Source organism: Spodoptera frugiperda, chromosome 23 (genome assembly GCF_023101765.2).
Source record: "Spodoptera frugiperda isolate SF20-4 chromosome 23, AGI-APGP_CSIRO_Sfru_2.0, whole genome shotgun sequence".
In the NCBI taxonomy this organism is placed as follows: domain Eukaryota; kingdom Metazoa; phylum Arthropoda; class Insecta; order Lepidoptera; family Noctuidae; genus Spodoptera; species Spodoptera frugiperda.
The window spans coordinates 7,937,810-7,957,855 of record NC_064234.1 but is presented as its reverse complement, the minus strand read 5'-3'; the positions used below and the strand labels follow the sequence as shown (position 1 = coordinate 7,957,855).

At 41.0% G+C, this 20,046-nt stretch overlaps 2 protein-coding genes and 1 long non-coding RNA gene across 3 annotated transcripts; 1 reads left to right on the top strand and 2 right to left on the bottom strand.

The window, feature by feature from the left end:
* Positions 1 to 4: 4 nt before the first annotated feature.
* Positions 5 to 636, bottom strand: LOC126912196 (uncharacterized). The gene is made up of 2 exons (XR_007706814.1): positions 537 to 636; positions 5 to 506 (listed from the first exon to the last, which is right to left on the bottom strand). It is a non-coding gene; the product is annotated as an uncharacterized LOC126912196 (long non-coding RNA).
* A 10-nt stretch (positions 637 to 646) lies between these two features.
* On the top strand, positions 647 to 4,187 carry LOC126912195 (uncharacterized). The gene has a single exon (XM_050703190.1). It carries the CDS (start codon positions 867 to 869, stop codon positions 2,136 to 2,138), a length of 1,272 nt encoding a protein of 423 aa, XP_050559147.1. The 5' UTR covers positions 647 to 866; the 3' UTR covers positions 2,139 to 4,187.
* A 1,282-nt stretch (positions 4,188 to 5,469) lies between these two features.
* Positions 5,470 to 18,883, bottom strand: LOC118267165 (ATP-binding cassette sub-family C member Sur-like). The gene is made up of 26 exons (XM_035580984.2): positions 18,573 to 18,883; positions 17,792 to 18,033; positions 16,964 to 17,339; positions 14,911 to 15,135; positions 14,502 to 14,828; positions 14,209 to 14,412; positions 13,830 to 14,130; positions 13,562 to 13,743; positions 13,150 to 13,468; positions 12,888 to 12,993; positions 12,305 to 12,456; positions 11,756 to 12,000; positions 11,343 to 11,558; positions 10,608 to 10,756; positions 10,184 to 10,300; positions 9,868 to 9,941; positions 9,527 to 9,657; positions 9,126 to 9,281; positions 8,690 to 8,911; positions 8,213 to 8,370; positions 7,940 to 8,135; positions 7,639 to 7,858; positions 7,306 to 7,430; positions 6,795 to 7,086; positions 6,479 to 6,687; positions 5,470 to 6,348 (listed from the first exon to the last, which is right to left on the bottom strand). The coding sequence occupies exons 2-26, from the start codon at positions 17,929 to 17,931 to the stop codon at positions 6,202 to 6,204; spliced, it is 4,989 nt and encodes a 1,662-aa protein (XP_035436877.2). The 5' UTR covers positions 17,932 to 18,033; positions 18,573 to 18,883; the 3' UTR covers positions 5,470 to 6,201.
* Positions 18,884 to 20,046: the final 1,163 nt, after the last annotated feature.

Below are 20,046 nucleotides of genomic sequence, written 5' to 3'. Positions count from 1 at the left end.
CACGCTGTTTTAATTATCATTTATTTCAAACACAAGGTACAATTTAATAATAAATTAGTAATCATATAAAAGTCACGACTGATTACAAATATTCATTTGAATTATTTCAATGGTATTCTTGCTTTCAAACAATCAAATAGTCAATGCGAACGTTGTGTTAAAGTAACTGATTGAGATTCAATGTCAACGCCTTTATATAAATAGCTTAAATTCCTATAGTATCAATTGTTATTGCATGACTCTCTTCACGGCCATATAATCAATTGCCTGAATATGTAAGACTCGTTTGCAAAAAAGTTTAATTAATTAATACCTAATTATATTTTTTTACGGTATACGCAGATAAACGAACTGATGGTAAGCAATCGCCACTGACCACGGACACCCAAAAAACCAGAGGCATTACATGTGCGTTGCCGGCCTTCTGGGGGGTTAGGAATTTAAGGGTTGTTGGAGAATCGGGGATTGGGTAGATTGAGTAGAGCGGTAATTGGGCCTCCGGTAACCTCACTCACTCAACGCAAGCGTTATTTCACGTCGGAATTCTGTGAAGCCGTGGTAACACTCCGGTCGAGCCGGCCATGACAATGGGCCAATGAAGCATGGCTCTACCTCTCTTAAATGTTAATCACTGTTTCAAATTATATTAATTTCGCTAACAAGACGCGAGACTTCATAGACGTGTACTTTGCCTTTAATAATAATGTAATATCTTAATAACTTACAATAATTGTTACTATAAAATTAACTGCAGTGTCAGTTCGAAAGTAAAGTGTGTCGCGAGTGTGATTTTACAATTTATACTTACTTATATTGTGCAAGATGAACTAAATATTTCTTGGTTATAACATATATCTGTGTTAGTTATGTCTAACCAAACAGCTTCCCCTTTCGGGCGTAGCCAACTATTGCAGCGAAGTCCTCCACCGACTCCAAATCAACCAGAACTAGTTCAACCTATTGAGCAAATTCCACCTCAAGCTCCAGCCGTGTTGGCTGGTGAGTTACCCCCTGAAGTTGTTTCAACACCAGATATCCAGAAATGGATTGGGTCAATAGACGCCGTTCTCACTGAGGTCTGCACCATAGTCTCAGAAGGGAAAATGAACAACGATCAAAAGCAGCGTGTCTCCGCCCTTTGTCGCAACGTTTTAAAGGGGACAAGTCAAATGGCCGTAGAATATCAAGCTTTAAAGCAAAAAACCATCCAAGCGCACCACACAGTACTGCATCTAAAAGAACAGCTGGACCTTGCAGAATCTATTAAGGTGATCAAAAATACTATAATCGACAAATTATCGCCTTCTGACATAACCTCTTCATCTTACGCTAACATAGTAAAAAAAAGTTCCGAAACCCTCATCCGCCCAGCAAATCTGAGTTCTGTGGCCATCTACCCTTGCGACAAGACGAGAACAAGCGAAGACACAAAGTCACTTGTTCAGAAAATTATTTCGCCTGAAGAACTAAAGCTTCATGTCCGTGGCCTAAAAAAAGTCAGAAACGGGGGTGTACTTATTAGGACCGAGAACAAAGGAGATATTGAAAAGCTCAGGAATTCAACGAAACTGATGTCATCTGGCCTTACGGTAGAAGAAACCCCCAAGCGCCGACCTAGGATTGCTGTCGTTGGAGTTCCAGTAGCACTTACTGAAAGAGAAGTATTTGACTGCATCTATGAGCAAAACCTTTCGGAGAAATTGGCAAATAGTACTCGAGAGTCCTTTCTTGCTACTGTCAAATTGAGCCATAAGTCAGGTAAGAAAGGTCTTCCCACTTGCAATTATATATTAGAAGTTTCTGCTGCCGTCAGGAAAGTACTCATAAACCAAGGCCGGATTTTTATAAACTGGACTTCTTGCCCTGTAAGAGATTACACAATAGTTACAAGATGCTTCAACTGCCAGCAGTTTGGCCATGCAGCCAAGTTTTGTCGTGAAACTAGTCCTACGTGCAACCACTGTGGGGAGACTGGGCATTCCCACAAGGAGTGTAACAGTAAATCTTCTCCGCCTCAATGTGCGACGTGCAAGCGCTTCAAGAAGAAATGTGACCATCAGACTGGTGACGCAGAGTGTCCGGCGCGTAAATATGCCGAGATTAATTATATCAATTCGATTGACTATGAAGGCGCCTAAGAGCGCCCCGGACAGTTTATTTAGTAGCACTTAGTTATTGTCTCGTAAGTTAAAAGTTACTCTATATTTTATTAATTTAGTAATTAGTTTTTATGGCCAGTCAGCTAATCACTGATCTGGATGAATTTTCTGTGTCTGAAGCCAATACCTGTAATGTAGAAGATTGTAAACTTCTTCTTCCTTCTGGGGAAAATACGCTTACGCTACTAACTCAAAATATTCGCAGTATTAATCGCAACATGGATGGCTTTGAAGTTCTATTAGAAAGTCTTGACATTAACTGTGATGTTATTGTCCTAACAGAATGTTGGCTATCTTCTCAGACAGCCAATTTACCTTCTCTCGACGGCTACTGCACTCACAAAACAAATTCAAACATGAATCAGAATGATGGTGTAGTGGTGTACATCAAAAACAACTTAAAAGTTCTAGTGGAAGAGCCCAGAGTTCAAAATAGTAACTGTTTAGTAATTAAAATTATTCCGGATACTGTAATTATGGCCATTTATAGGCCACCGTCTCAAAACATTGACAGCTTTTTGGACTCACTTGATGTAAACTTAAAACATTTATCTGCTTTTAAGAACATTATATTAATGGGTGACATAAATATTAATATTGCTTCTGAGAGAGCAGATACACATGTACATAACTACCTAAATATTTGTTCATTTCATGGTCTTTTACCAACCCATTATTATCCCACGCACCAGTCTGGGTCATGTTTGGATCATTTCATCATAAAAACCCGACATCCGAACAAAACATTAGTCACCAATTCATCGCTTACGGACCATCAAGCTATTTTGCTAACAATACAAAAATCCTCACCTAGAAAAAACTGCATGCGTAGCTTTTTAAAAATTGATATGACTAATCTTGCACGTGCCATTCGCGACATCGACTTTGACCCTGTTTACGATACTAATGACGCAAATATTTCATTACAGTATTTTATAAATGCGCTACAACATGCGATAAACAAAAATACAATTACCAAAATAACGTCTAGAAGGTATAAATCGATCAAACCGTGGATCACTCCAGGTCTCGTTCGTTGTATACGGCATAGGGACAAACTACACCAAAAGTCAAAACTTGCACCTGATAATGAAATACTTTCTATTTCATATAAAAGGTATAGAAACTTTTGTAACAACCTTTTAAAAAAAGTTAAATATCAACACGAGAAGAATGAGTTACAGAAGGCAGGAAAAAACAGTAAACTCGTTTGGAAATTTATTAAAACAAATACTTTTCGATCGAAAAATCCTGAACCCCCACTCGAATTACTGTCTTCAGAAATAAACCCACTAGTAGCCGCAAATAAAGTAAATAGTTTTTTTGCTAACATTGGCAAAACCTTAGCTGAAAAATCCTTGAACCATAGTACTTATCCCCACCAACCATTGTCGGCTGTAAATACCCCTACGAAAACATCAAAATCTTTTGTTTTATTAAACACTGACGTCAATGAAATTTTAAGGATAATTACAGGGTTAAAGGACGATTGCGCTGTTGGGTGGGATGGCATTCCTAATAACATACTGAAAAGGTTTAAACACCTTCTTGCTCCTCCATTGACCCATATTTTTCAGTCATGTTTGTCTAAAGGAATCTTTCCCAAACCGCTTAAAAAAGCAGTAGTTACGCCAGTTTTCAAAGCGGGAGATAAAAACTGTGTTAACAACTATAGACCCATTTCAGTATTAACAGGTCTCTCAAAAATTTTAGAAAAAATTATAAATAGTAGATTAATAGATTATCTTGAAATTAACAATTTGCTTTCAAATAACCAATTTGGGTTTAGACCAAAAAGATCGACTAACCAAGCAGTTCACAGACTGTCCGAATACATTAGTACTAACCTTGACAAGGGTATGCATACCATTGGGATTTTCCTGGACCTCGCTAAAGCTTTTGACACAATTTCTTGTTCTATGTTACTACACAAGCTTGAAAAACTTGGAATAAGAGGCGAACAACTTCAGTTGTTCACCGATTATCTTAGAGATCGTCAACAATGCGTTAAAATAGGTCAGTACACAAGTTCTGAGATGGAAAATAGTGGTTTCGGAATACCTCAAGGAAGTATTTTGGGACCTACATTGTTTTTAATTTACATTAATGATTTATGTAGTTTGGTCCTTCGTAATGGGCTAATATTATCATATGCGGATGACACAGCCCTATTGTTTTCCGCTGAATCTCAAAGTGAAACATATGAATATGCCCAAAACGGTTTTAATGTTGTGTCAAATTGGCTTCATCAAAATCTTCTAACATTAAATATAGATAAAACTAAATATATTTCATTCTCAATTAGAAACATTAATCCACCGCTTACTAACCTAGATATATTTGCACATAATTGCAATTCTGCTAATATTGCTTGTACTTGTCCCACTTTAGTTAAAGCTGACCACATAAAATATCTAGGTGTTACGATTGACACGAATCTAAATTTCCGTAAACACATCGAGTTACTATGCAAAAGAGTGCGTAAATTAATGTACATTTTTAAGAACCTACGCCACATAGCCGACTATAAGTTAATTAAACAGGTTTATTTGGCTCTGTGTCAGTCTGTTCTCACCTATTGTATTACATCATGGGGTGGAACTGCAAAGTCTATCTTGCTTCCTCTGGAACGCGCTCAAAGAGCAATTCTAAAGGTTGCTACCTTCCGCCCTTTTAGGTTTCCCACACACCAACTATACACTGCATGTAAAATACTAACAGTGCGCCAACTATTTATATTGCAAACCATACTTTATCAGCACTCTGAGCTTCCTTTCGACCCAGTATCCCAAACCAGGAGGAGGAAAGATTTGGTTTGCTTTGAACCACAGACAAGACATGCATTTGCACATAGATTTTACGTATTTTTAGGACCATTTTTGTACAACAAAGTCAACAAGATACTAAATATATATAGTGTAAATTATTATAAATGTAGTACATTGTTATCAGAGTATCTACTAAATCTTGATTACGCAGACACAGAAAAACTATTGGAAGTTTTAGTATGAATGTAAGATTAGTTTGTAAGTTGTTATTCTATTTCTGTACACATGCACCTAAATTGATAGTCTTGTAAGTGATGACCCGAAACACAGATTTTTATAAACCTAGCTCGGGCAAGTCGCTAATTATACATAAGTCTAGGTTAAAAAGTAAATTTTCCTATAGTTCCTAAATATTGGTAAGTTACTTATTAAGTTATTCCTAGTGCACTAGCATAATTATTGATTAATACTTATTTGTGGCTGTTTCATGTAAATTATTTTGTGAAATAATGAAATAAAGGATTATTTATTTATTTATTATTAAATACAGTATGCTATATATGCTTTACATAGTCCTTATACATTACAAATGTACACGAAATAAATGATGACAAATCGATAAATACGATTCAAAGGGAATATACCATTTTTGCAAATACTTGGTTAGTCAGAATACTGGTTTGAAAAAATGAAAACGTGTTTTACTATTAGGATATAGATACTTAAAAAGTTATTAACAATATATTTTGAGTGCTTACGTCTTGTTGTCATTAGACAAAGGAATGATAGTTACTCATAGTCATTATAAAATCCTTATATGCAGTCTTTATGAGTCAACACGCATTTTATGTTTACAACTAAAATACTGGGCAGTTGAATACAACACTATTATTCAGTCATTAGGTAGGGCACCTGGATAAGCTAACGTATTTTGATACGTCTTTACATCAAAGGTCTTTACTCATAAAATTGCCGTTCTCTTTGTATCAAAACAAAATGTTGACAAATGTGGTCATTTGTTTGGTGGTAAACTAGTAAAAGTACGTAAATTATTGCATAAAGAAAGGCAATTTCATAAAAGTAAAACCTAAATGAAGTAGATATGTAGGTACTTACTAATCTACTTTGTAGACATTAGAAGAATGTTTTTCGAATGTTAAAACAAAAACTCTTGAGTTTTCTATTTTGTAGCCAGGTGTGAGACACTTAGTAATGTGCTCTAAGTTTAGGATTTAAAGCGTAAAAATGGTTAGTTTGAGTAGTGAGATTCTGTGCTATGTGTCTCGCTGCGCGGCGGCCAGCATGCGCGCCAGGCGGGAGGCGGGCTGCGACAGCAGCGCCGACACCGCGCCCTGCTCCGCCACGTGCCCGCTCTCCAGGACCACGCCGCGCTCGTACCCGCGCACTGACGATATGCGGTGCTGCAACAATGTAACGATACACGGTCACACGACAGCGATGTTTGCGTAGTCTAATAATAGATTGTTCCCAATTACAATAATAACGACAAAGCATGAATGTTTTTATTATGCGACAGTTGTGAGTGAGTACCGCGACAGTGATGATGGTGGTATGGGGCGCGACGGCGGCGAGTGCGGCGAGCAGCGCGCGCTCTGCGCCGGCGTCGAGCGCGGCGGCCGGCTCGTCCAGCAGCAGCGCCGCCGCCGGCCGCGCGTGCAGCGCCGCGCGCGCCGCCGCCACGCGCCCCGCGCGCCCCGCGCTCCACCCCGCCCCGCCCGACCTACTGCACACGCTGCACTCTGTAAATTGCAGTAAATATATTTATATCACATGGTTTTAGCACGAATGATGTGAATTTTCCAAATCGTTTGAAATTTTAAAGTAAAGCGTTCATGATAAATCATACCTAATCCAGCGGGCTGACTGGAGACGAAATCGAACAGTCCGACTGCCCTCAGGCTGTGCCATATCTCTTCATCAGTGTGCACGGCTAGAGGGTCGAGGTTCTCCCGCAGCGTGCCGGAGAACATGGCGGGCTCCTGCGGCACGAGCACGACGCGGTGTCTCAGCGCGCGCAGCGGCACGCGCCGGATGTCCTGCCCGTCCACCAGCACGCGGCCGCTACTGATCGTGGTCGCGCCGGCACAAGTCAACAGCAGTGTCGACTTACCACTACCGCTTCGACCGCAAATGGCAACCTGATAGCATAAATTAAAAAACAAAGTGTTTCATAGCTATACGCAGTTTTTTATGTTAAATGGGCCGACGTTTGGCCGATATCTCGCCTGATGGTAAGTGATGATGCGGCCTACGGTGGAGCACGTCTGCCCATAAGCTATATAAGTTACGATATATTGAAATTGGAAAGGTTGAAAACCAATGCGTCAGCAAGTAAAAAATCTAGAGAATCTAGTTACCTTTTCACCAGGAGAAATAGTGAGGTTGATATTTTTTAATATCGTTGTCGATCCGGGTTCGTGCTGAATGTTAACGTTCTGAAATTCAATTTTGCCATTTCTCTGCCATCCGGCTGGTATTGGACCTGCGAAAACAACATTACCGTTCACAAAATTATCTGATTTTGGTGACGACTGCGAATTTCGGTCGATTCTATTTACATAGTGCGTTCGCACATGGGCGTAGCCAGGTTTTAGTTTCGAGAGGGGTTTAAGAAAGTCGACCCATGAAATGTGTGACCAAAAACCCCCAAACCCCCCCCCCCCTGGCTACGCCTATGCGTTGGCACTCACAGTCGTCTCTGTAGTCTTCCTGGGGAGCGCAGGTGTCGGCGTGCACGCGCTCGAGCGCGGCCAGCTGTAGATGCAGGTCGGCGCGGCACTTGGCCAGGTGCGCCAGGTAGGCGGGCAGCAGCAGCGCGTAGGCGCCCGCCAGCCCCGCCACCGCGCCGCCCGCGCCGCCCCGCAGGCACACACCCAGCACCACGCACACGCAGCCCGCGCCCACCAGGTCCTGCGGGCCAAACTAAGTTAGCTACCAGCAGCCAGAACTAACAAAACTAATGTACAAGACTACGATAAACTTTTTCCATACCAGTGTGAGTCCAAGCCAGCGGTTGGCTGCGTTTAGCAACAGCAGCGTGTTATGGTTAGTGTCGAGGCTGCGCAAGTAGTTGGTGCGCATGCGCGGCTGCAGGCGGCCGGCCCGGATTGTGCTCGCGCCGGCGCACGCCTGCGCACACAGGGATACCACCACCGCTGCACTGTGAGCCTCGGCGCACTGGAGCTCTCTGTAGGAAAGTAAAAATAAGGATTGTTATCTCTAAGTACCAATTAGGTATCTAATGGTAATGTAGTGTTTACTTACCTGGCGTTACATAAATAAATAGATTGCAGTGTCAGGTAGCACAACAATGCGGGGAGCGATGCCAATAAAGTCCACGGCGCGATAATTGCGTTCACAAGGATAGCCGCAGCACAAAGCAGTGCTAGTTGCGCCCAGCGACTAATTGCTGTTGGAAGTTTCTAAAACAAAGAATGAGAAAACGGTTTAAATTTTGTTCAGACAATAAACTGATTTATTTCCAATAAATATACAAATCTATTATGTAAGTATATAGGTCTCCTATACGGGCGGTGAAGGGGAACGTCGCGCGTTCGTCATAGGTAGGTACATTGCCGCAGTGGGCCGTGTCATCGCTAGCGCAAACACAAACATGAGCAATGAGCTCGTCCGTCGTAGGACGAGCGACGCGCCAAGTCTCCGTAAAGCAGGTCTAAGATCCTCTTAACCAAATAATACACTAACATAAACAGATACACATAATAAGAAGAGACTTATTACCTTATCAATAACCAAGATGTCAGCGGAGAAGCGATGCAGCGTGTCCCCAAGCGGGGCTGCGCGCAGATGGTGCGGCGGCGCGCGCAGCGTGGCGTGCAGCAGCCGGTCGTGCAGCGCGCGCCGCGCCCGCGCCGCCGCGCCCGCGCCGCTCGCCTGCGCCGCGCCCGCCGCCAGCGCGCCGCACCCGCACCACAGCGCGTACGTGCGCACGCCGCTCCAAGTCTGACACACACACACAATAACTCTGACATATACAAACAAAACAAACAACATTCGAATACTAAAGACTGGGATAAATTAATGGCCTTTCTGCGAGTGTCGTACGGGCCATGTTGTTTCGTTCAGGATAAATGTAAGTAATCAATTTTTGACCAATAATAGAAAATATATTATATGTCAAGAAATAAAAATCGCAAAATTTGTAGTTTTATCGAACCTGTTGGTCGGTGAAGTCATTTTCCGTATTCTGCGACGTGGTGTAGGTGAGCCAGTAGTCTGCTGCCAAGGCGAGCGCCTGTGCGGCTGCGGCGGCGGCCCAGTACACGGCGCCCCACCATCTGCACGCGCGAGCGTATTCCCACCATATCGCCATCTGGTACACAATTTGATAACTTGTCAAGTGGACAGAAACTAGGAACCTATGTCATAAATGCTGGTTCCGTAAGGTAATTAATTAAGACTTCAAACAGGAGTAAGAAAATGCAGCTGCGCTCCTAAATGACTTGCATTAAATAAATAAAAAATATTAATTATTAACTATTTAGGGTGAAACTAAGATAATTAAGTTACCTCTTTTAACTCGAACATAAATGTGTAACGCGTTGGTAAGCAACTTACTTCATTAACATCTTCAGGTTTGTCCGAGTCGTCCGGGTCGTCATCGTCAGCGACGATGGTGTTATTGGTCTCTATACCATTAGAGGTGAGTGAACTGTAAGGTGTATCAATCGTGGAGTCTTCAACCACATCTGAAATGGATTGAATACATAGGTTGGATGTTGTTCATGTTTAATATTTCATTTGAAAACAATTGTTAATGTGTTTGTATGTTGAATTTGACCAAATTTAAATTTTTAAATAGTAGGTTAAATAAGTATAAGTAGGTATTTATTTTGCTTCACAATATAAACAAGCTCTATCATTCTTGAAAAAGAATAATATACAGAAGCAATACATACCGTTATTTTGATTATCTTCTACAACAGTCTCAGAATCTGAGCTTATTAGACGTCGTAACGTTTTTGGTGTCCATCTGTAATAACGTAATACAAATTATTAATTGTCAATCCATCCGACACAGATATTTTGAAGACATGTAACTTTCACAATGTAATGTTTTATACAATTTCAATTATCATCATGTATATATCATGTATATTGTGCCTTGCCTTCCTCTTATGACTTATCGGTTAGAAGCGACCACCATCCTATAGCTTATCGTGATGTTTATCGTCTATTACTTAATTTAGAGTATGGAATATAATAAAATGAGACCTGTTTAAGGTGCGCGACCCCCGAGGTTTCAACCACCGACGCAGGAGACTAGCCTCTCTTTGTAGGGTTGCGTTAGATTCATCGGCGCTCACTGCGCGACGTACATCTGGTCGCCACCTAGAAAGATGAGGTCAGTTTTAAAAAACAAGTTTTGTTAGGTTTTGTTTGTCCCATTGTCGGTACGCCTGCAGTATTTTGGTAATTAAATCTTGCAAGATCATGTTTTTGATAGATTGTTAGGTAAAGAAATTAATGCACTTCCCAATGTGTAGATCATTGAGCCAAAAATTCTACGGATCTATCGAGGAGTCGAGCAACGGATCCAACGCAGCGAGTTGGTAGCTCTATTGGTATAAAAATCTTGAAAAGAAAAAAACTTAATTTTCTAATTATTTTGTACGATAAACATTTGGTAAGAGCTTACTTGGCGTTGTACATAGACGGTGGAGGTGAGGACAGCTGCCTGGACAACGCTGGGCGCGAGTGGGACGAGACCCGCCGCCGCCAACTGCCGCCTGCGCACGTCGGCACCTCCGACAGCAAGTGAGCTCCTGCCGCCTCACTGATGCCCACCTGCAATACAAAACGTGCTTTATTTAATCTACATCTTCCATCAACAGCCCGTGACGGTTCACTGCTGGAGTATGGCCCCCTCTACATAACAGGGTGTGTCATTACCTCGGAATATTTACGCTTGGTAGGTGGATTGGATACTGTAATAGGTATAGATACAAGTTTAGGTTTTTCAGAAGACGCTGCTGTCCTCTGTCAAATTTGTAGTTCCTTATTAGTTATTTAAAGGTTAGCGTTAATTGTATGATACGCTGTCAGCTGTATAAAATGAACTTCTATTGTATTTTACACTCTTCATGAACTTCTATTGTACCTACCGCTAAAATTGAAGGCTTAATTGGTGTTAATTTTGTTTGCCTACAATACCTAACAGTCTGCTGTTGTAACTATTCTGAGATAACGACATTCGTTAATTGAAAATAATCGCTTTCAACTACTTGTACAATGAAGTAAAATGTAACATAACACGTGACGTACTAATTAAACGAAGTTGGAGGATGATTGATAGAATGAAATTTTATAAAACAAACGAAATTGTGACCATGAGATCGGGCTATATGATTAACGATATAAAAGATGTACTGACCGTAGTCTCGTCAGAGTTACAGCGCTGGTACCAGGACCTGCTGAGCGCGCGCACGAGGCGGGAGCGCTCCCTGGCGGTGCCGCCGGGCGGGCCGGCGCCGGCGCGTGCCGCCGCCGCGCGCGCCTCGCCCGCCAGCCGCGCCCAGCGGGCCAGCGCGCCCTCGCACGCCGCGCCGCGACCCACGCCCGATACGCGACCTTCTTCCATTGCTATCACCTGTCAACATCATTCCAATGGCTGTAGGACTCTCTACATCTTTCACATTACGACTTTCGAATGCCTAATCCCACGTGTCCGGGTTATCCGGTGATTGTCGGGTTTTATTATGTAGATACAACTTAAAAATTAAGGATATCAGTCATTGCTGGTTTACTCCCATGCTCTCTTTATAGGTTTCATGAAGTGTAACCTACCAAGTCCGCGTAATGTAGAAGTTCAAGTCTGTTGGTAGCGACGAGGACAGTGCGGCCAGCCCTGGCAGCCGGCACGAGCGCGCGCGCCACCAGGTGTCGCGCGAGCGGCGCGTCCAGCGCGGCCAGCGGCTCGTCCAGTGCCAGCAGGCGCGCGTCCGAGTACAGCGCGCGCGCCACGCACACGCGGATGCGCTGCCCGCCCGACAGGGGCGCCCCGTGGCTTCCCAGCCGAGTGGCGTCACCCTCTGTTTGAAAATATTTCGTCAGATAATGCTCGGCATGAATACTGTTCCGCTGTACACGTACGACGGCGCGTCATACACAAATGTGTACATGCATAATGTACTTATTCGCATAATAATAACCATCATTGTTCGATCGTTCCAGATTAATGATTTCATTTGTAACTGTATACACGTGGCTCGATTCATTCGCCTGCAGTGTGATTACGATCTATATACTGATTGTGTTAACAAGGTTACCGATAAGACGATTAGAGTACCTAGATAATAAAACCTGAGGAATATAGTCAATGTCAATGCTACTGGCCTGGTAAAAGCTGCAGGTCGGGTCTCAAACCGGTTGCCCGCAAAACGCGCCCGTATTTTCTCTGGCACCACGAGCCGTCCATAACGATGTTACTGCGCACGGAGCCCTCCTGCAGCCACGGCGGTTGTCCTGCGTACCACATAGAGCAGCATCTGACCACGAGACAAAAATACACTTCAATATGTTACCATTGTTCTGTAAATTAAAAATTACCAAATCATTGCTCATAGTAAATATATTGCGCATGACAAATGAATAGAAGCAATGTGTTAGGTATTCATCAATCATCCAATTCATCAGTTCAGCTATGAGATACGACATCGTTACGGTTTAATTAAGGTAATTACGTAGTTTTAAATTGCTTCTCTATTTTTGTTCACAGATAGATAGATGACTGAACATTCCATCGCTTCTCGATTTCTTCTCCAGCGAGGTTAAATCTGGTGCTATTTTAACTCGTTATATTTTTCAAAGGTTTTTAAGGGCAACAAAACTACATAGGTACATAAACCTAATCTTTAAAAGATCATGGTCTTTGGTCATGCATGCTATATCTGAATGTAAAATTAATAGTAAATCATACTTGTTATATACGACGTCTCCTCTGTCCAGATACATTTCTCCAAGTATAGCCGACAGCAGTGAAGACTTTCCAGACCCAGTCGTACCAACGACCATGATCAGTTTTCCTGGAACAAAAGAAATATTACATTTAATATGTAACTACGCACTTTATCGAAGTTTTTACTCTTACATAGTAGAAAACTATTCGATGTTATAACATTCAATGTTATCTTTAAGGTTAAGTAAAAGAAAGTCAAGAATATTATAGTGATAGCTCTCACCTGCCGGAATATCTAGGTCATCTACCTCCAGCAACATGTCGCTTGCCTTGCCCCACGAGAAGGCCGCGTTTCTAAACTTAACCAAAGATTCAGATTTGGGAGCTGGCAATGTGTACACTTCATCATCGGAGAACTGATCCACACACTCTGTACCATCTTGTTCGTCGTTATTCATTGCAAAATTGTCGTCAATATCATTCTTGTCATTTTTTTTATTTCGATCCTCTTTCGTTGTATTCTTCGGATCCTCCCAATTAGCTTCACTAACATTGTTTGATTCAGGAAGTTCCAAGAAATCTGTAATTCGCTTCGTACTGACCTAAATAAAAATATAAGCTTCATTTACTGGTAGTTAGCTAGTTAGAGCTGATACATCAATTTTCCATTCATGAATATTAATAGCGGTTCTTACCATCGCTTGGATCACCATTAGCACTGTAACTGGCAGTATGAGGAGGGGGACTGTGAGCTGATTAAAAAATGCCAATCCAGCGAATACATTAGTGGCCGTTAATTTACTGTTGCTGTCAATGAAATAGTACACCGTGAAAGTGACTACTGTTATTATTATCGAAGATATTTGTGTCGTAAAAGCTGAAAACGATAATAAAATATTATGGCACATTCATACTCGTATCCAACATAAAAAATAAACAAATAGTGTGTGTTCAAGTGCTCACTTAAAATACTCCAGTAAACAGAGTCCTTGTTTAGTAGTTTTAATTCAAGTTCTCTCAATTGTAATATTTTCTCTTTGAACAAATCTTCCCAAACGTAAAGTTTTATGACATCCATGCCGTGTAAAATTTCCGCCATTTTAGACAACCTGTGATCAGTACATTTTGCGATATCCTTTGAGTTATCCGATAATTTCTTTCCGATATAAAACTGTAACGGCGTGATCGCCAGCACGCTCACTGCGGTGCCTATAATCGCACTGATACCCAGTTTTGTGTACAATAAATATAATATAACGACTACCTGAAAGTACAGTAAAACAATTATTTATAAAAAAAATATGTTATCAATTGGTTTTCCTATCACAAACGGACAGTTTACCTTTAAAGGTATGGCCCAAATATAATGACAGATCCAAACACAAGACATGATATTATATGTGTCCTGTGAGACTAGATTCGTGATGAGACCAGTCTTCGTGGTGTTGGCATCTTCGGTGTCATGCAGTAGTCGCGTCTCCTCGTCCTCACGAGTCTCAGGAGATGACCACGGAGCCAGCCTCATACATTTATCGTACACCATGCTCTGTCAATAAAAAACTGCATAAAATGCAACTATTATATATTACGTAGTGAATATATATATCTACCTAGTAATAGATAAAATTAACGAACTTGTAAAGCCGTCTTCAATCTTGTGCCTTCAACCGTCACTAAATGTGTTGAGTTCTGAGATAAAAATGCCTGGGTAATTAGTGCCATTGTAATTATGAGCAGCATAACATATCCGTTGTTAAAGAATTCTTCAAGAGTCACTGCTGCACTGGAGTCGTATATTTTAGGATCTTGAATATATTGTATTATGACAGACAGTCCCAGGGGAGGCACGACGCCAATCAAATCGCCAAATAATTTTAATATTCCAGCAATATAAAAATTTGGCCATACTTTGCGAATGTAGCACGACAGTAGACTTGGATTGTCGTCTTTACCAGTTGAATCCTGGAAACGGGAAAATTATTAACGCCTCTGAATGAGGGCATTTATAGTGGTTATAGTAAGCGTTATAAAAGCCCCTACATACCTCTAGGTTTTTATATATTTTTACCAATTCTTTATAATATTTCACGGATCGTTCATCTTCTGGTAGTTCCCCAAGATAGTCTGGTTCCAATGGTGATTTATATCCTTTTTTCAACAAAGAATTTAACCAAAAGAATGATATCTTAGAATAAAAATGTGTATCGTTGTGTTTGTAGCAGATGTTAGCGGGGTTTGATTTCAGATCATTTCTAAAGCGTTTCGTTACCTGAAATAAAAAATATCAGATTCAAATGGTGAAATCTGTAGCATGTTGGAATGTCAATAGGTCTTTTTTGATAAACGAACTCGCGTTAAACGAGAAAGTTATCACATTCATATTGACCGCACGTGCAGTAATGGGAAATGCCATCTGAGAGCGGCGCCAGACGCATTGTGAAAATCGTCTCCTACGACATGCTCCTTGCGCGACGTCTGGCGCCGGCGGCGGCGGCGTCCCGACCTGACTCATACACGGCATACAACTATAAATATGCATCGTAACTATATTATTGCTCCCAGTTTTGAGCTGAGTATTCTATCTGATTTACTTTTAATAAAGAGAAAGTGGCACTGGGGCTAGTGTGACGGTACCGTTACTTACTTACTAGAGGATAATGATATGCGACCAACACGCACATCATTTTGTTACGCACGTATGACGGACATGCATGTTACTATTAAACTCAGTATGTATACGGCACACGGTATTTACAAATGGTGCGGAAGTTATCATTTGCCTATAAATCGAAATAATTAATAAACAAACATATAGAAATACATAAAGAATAAGCATTGCAGCAACATTGGCAAGTAAAAATCCGACGCACTTAACGCATAAACGTACATTCCTAAGATAATTAAGAAATCAAATTTGACATTATTAATAAAGCAGGTATGAAAATGGGCATTTGAATGGAATGTTAAGAAAATGTGTATTCCTAATATTCCCTACCATCTTAAAGGTAGGTTATCTTATTTCATTTGATATGACCAGAGGTAAATAAATGCCAGTCTTGGCGGGTCTCTGTCGTGCCCCAAGATTTTCCATCATATGACAATAATTACAGACAAGAAGCACACACCGTCACGCTAAATAGTCTAGCCCCGATGAGCCGTGTTATACACTAATTTGAATAGTATGGAGGACATACACATTAATGTATTTACCTACACATAATAGAGCCAAATAAGTTAAAGGTTCATGTGTATTTGCATAAAGTGATGGAAGCACTCGAGCGGTGAATGACTGAGTGACGTTATCCTCTTTGAAATACTGTCTCGGTCGTGGTTGAAATAAAATTTAACTGAGCAGTTTTAGTATCTCCAAATTTTGAATAGAATAGAAGAAATTCTTTATATATAATTGATATAAACCGTTCATACGAGTATATGAGACAGTGCTAAAATATTTGTATACTCGAACATAAATAATATTTGCGCACGAGTGACTCAGTAAGACAAGTTTAATCGAAGACTTGCTGAATCGACTGTTGGAGAATGAGCTTAGCGGTGCTTATCATGTTGTGAACGTTAATTCAATAAGTGCAGGCAGGCGTGGAAGGCATAAGTACTGAGTACTGATCAATTTACTTTGCTCCTACCAACCAATAAATTAGCATTCAATAACAAAGAACTCAGAATTTCAATGGCGTCAGAGATGTATTTATTCACACATGGTAAACACTGCCATCATCCCAACGTAGGCATGAATGACGGTGCCTAATCTTTAATGTTTACTGACACCGAAACGGTATGAAGTGCCAAGGCCCAGTTGTACGTTATTCAAATGTTATGCTCCTTCTACTTCACTGTTCTTGTTTAATGATCCATTATGATCTACACACATTGGTACGTTTGCTTCAATACTAGGTACCTAATTCAGTTTCCGGTACGCACGCAATTCATAATAAATTCTTCTGTTTTCTTCTGTATGATTACCTATAACCCTATAAGTACGCTATAGATATACCCTTATTTATTACATAGGAACAACAATTATATTTTTTTCTACCAGTGGTATGCATTTACTGTAAATATTATGATGAATGAATTACCTCGTCATAAAAACAGATGCAGTCAACTGTAGATATCAGGAATGTCATCAACAGTGACACGCCTTGGATGTATAACTCCACGTGATCAGTGGCAGCCCCCTTGACAAAGTGCTGCCACAGGATGGTCCCGGCGGAGATCGTAGCGAGCATCCAGTATATGGAGAGGTAGAGGATGGGGGCTGCTGAGCGTCGGGTCCACAGGGCCACATGGAAAGCGGCGGCCGCGAGCCACGACCAGGGTGCCATCAGCGCTGCCACCAGCCGCACCGTGTCTGCGGGCCGCAGCAGTGCCACAGCGGCATCGCAGCACCACGCTACTCCTAGCACAAGGCTTGCTATCCCACGAACATTCTGTCCTCGCCATCGCTTTGAATGCCTGTGTTATATTAAATATCATCGATTGATGATTGCATAGGTAAAATCTACACCAATAGAATTAAGGGGTTCTTCGACAAAATTATTTGTGGAAGTCCAGGGAAGGTTTAAAAGGTGAGAACAAAATGTTTGAGGCGATACGAAGCTTGTCGGGTCAGCTAGTTATTATTATATTTCTGTGTAATTTGCATAAATGGTCAAACATTAATTTGAAATGTGGTATATACCACACTTATATACTCTTATAGTAGATACAGATACATTCATTATGCAGTATTATAGTAGACTTTAATGAATGGACAAATGGATTTAACTTAATCCATGATGATAGATTATTATCGCATCTGTGTAGAGGATTTGTTTTATGGACATTGTTGTGATGAACTGATGATGAAGTGTGATAGTGTGGTACTGGCGTATGTGGTAGTGTGGTGGTGTGGCGTGGTGGTATACCTGTAGTGCTTGTGTATGGGCGCGCAGCAGCACATGAGCGCGGCGCTGATGGAGGCGCAGTACAGGTTGAGCGAGTGCAGCGCGCCGGCCAGCGCGCGCACCTCGCACGCCGTGTCGCCGCGTGCGCACACCGCCTCCATGCTCAGCTGCGGGCTATGCTGTGCACTGTGCCGGCTATCACACACTACTGCTCACTGTCAACTACTATTACGTCGACGGCTACCATTTGCGTGTAGGCGTTTCTAATAAAAAACAAATGGATTTTTTTAATAAACTAAGTTACCTATCTTGTGCTATTTTCTAATTTATAGATGGATACTAGTTATCTTATATTATTTAGTTTAACTACTACCAGGATTATTGGTGCAATGTAAATCTGTCACTTTGGATCAAAGTTACCTGCATTTGTTTTGTGTTTGTTGTTATCAAATCATTCATATTTTATTTATGAGATAAGTACCTAGTACCTACATATTTCAATACGTAGCAGGTACCTAGTCAGGCACCTGCACCACTAAGGTGTGTTTTGACTGTTTTGAGTGATGATATGTATGTTTATAAACAATTTCATTACATAGATCTATATATTCAGAAATTACTAAGCCTAAACTGTTACAGTCCGGGCTAACTTATTCCCATGTAAAGTTCAATCGACAATATTTACGACAAACTTTCCACTTCATGATACATTCCATGATTTGGTATGATGATTATTTTGTAAATGCGAGTACGTCACTCCGGCGTCATTCCACTTCGTCCCAGAATTCACAACAAAACTCACCTCCAAAATAATTATAATTTCACTACAAAACAGTCACTGGTCACTATCCGATTAACACTAGTTTGAGAATTTTACGCTCATCCGCTTCCCATTATACAGACGATTATTGTATAGGGTTTATGGTGTTGTAGTGGTTAAGTATTATTATTCGATGAGTTTGAGTGAATTTGCATCGCGCTGAGAGCGTGGCACGAGCGCGCGCGTGATAACGGCCGGTTGCTAGAGTGGCGACTGCCGCGGCTGGCCGGCGGAGCACCGCGTGCCGCGCGACGGCTCCACTGCGAGCCTGTCTCCGTGGACGCTGTGGACTGTCCGCCTGGCACTCCCGTGCTGCGAGACCGCCTAATCTCACATTCATCTGACAGATTTTTAAAAATGATAAGTAATTGCTATCTAAATGGTACTTACTTATATTTTATGTAAAAGAAGTCAAAGTTAATCTAAGTAGGAACGGTGTGCATGGGTCACGTGTCGCCATATACACCATATAGCTATTGAGGCTTTGCTAAAGGAGGAGATGTTACCTACGGGGTAGCTTTTAGCCGGTAAGATTCTGACATTAACTCCTAATAGGTACAAACTCTTAGATTTATTTTTACATCTTCAGGGTCATACCTACTTATTAAAAAATGTATGTCTATATTTCATTAGATAATAGACAACTTTAGTAGTTGAACAAATAAAAAAAAAAACAATTTCTGAAACTAGCAATCGGATTAAATTTTTAAGGTAGATATACTATTCAACATCCGATTGAAAAATTCTTAGATAAAAATGATTTATTTTGGCTAAATCAAAAGATAAGTTGTACTTATTCAAGCTTATATTAAGTAGAACAATGTTTTTATACCAATGACAAAGGAGATTACACACATAATACATAAGCACCAAGCGCCTTGTTTTTTTGCATATGATACTCCACAACACACAACAACAGATGTTAAGGTCGTTAATTTCTGTAGATAATTTCGACTACGTGTGTCACATGACCTAGTTTGTAATCAAGCATCATCATGAAGCACATTTTTAAATAAGTATTAGGTATTTGTTTCTGATGTCGGTAGTGTGCACGTTACGGCTCGCACTCGACATTCAAATAGCAGTGCATAGTAGCAGTGGTTCGTATAAACAAGGCGACGCGGTGCGCGCGCGCACTGCTGGCTGGCACACATATATTATGTCGCCTGTTATTCTCCCCACTGACCTTATTCTCATTCCACAGGTTTTCGCTTGCTCTCACGCCATCAGAATAACTTCACCTGCACGCCAGTCACTCATACTTACATGACTTTCCAAGCCAGGCGCCTTAGTTGTTATTACATCTTAATGTTGTACATCAAAGTCATAGTCAAAGTATTTGTGTGTTTTTTGGTCACACAGTAGGTCTTACAGTTATTATTATAGTAACGCAAAAAGCTACCCATTGGGCTTTTTAAAAGTATAAAAAAGTCGTCATCGTCGAATAATTGAACAT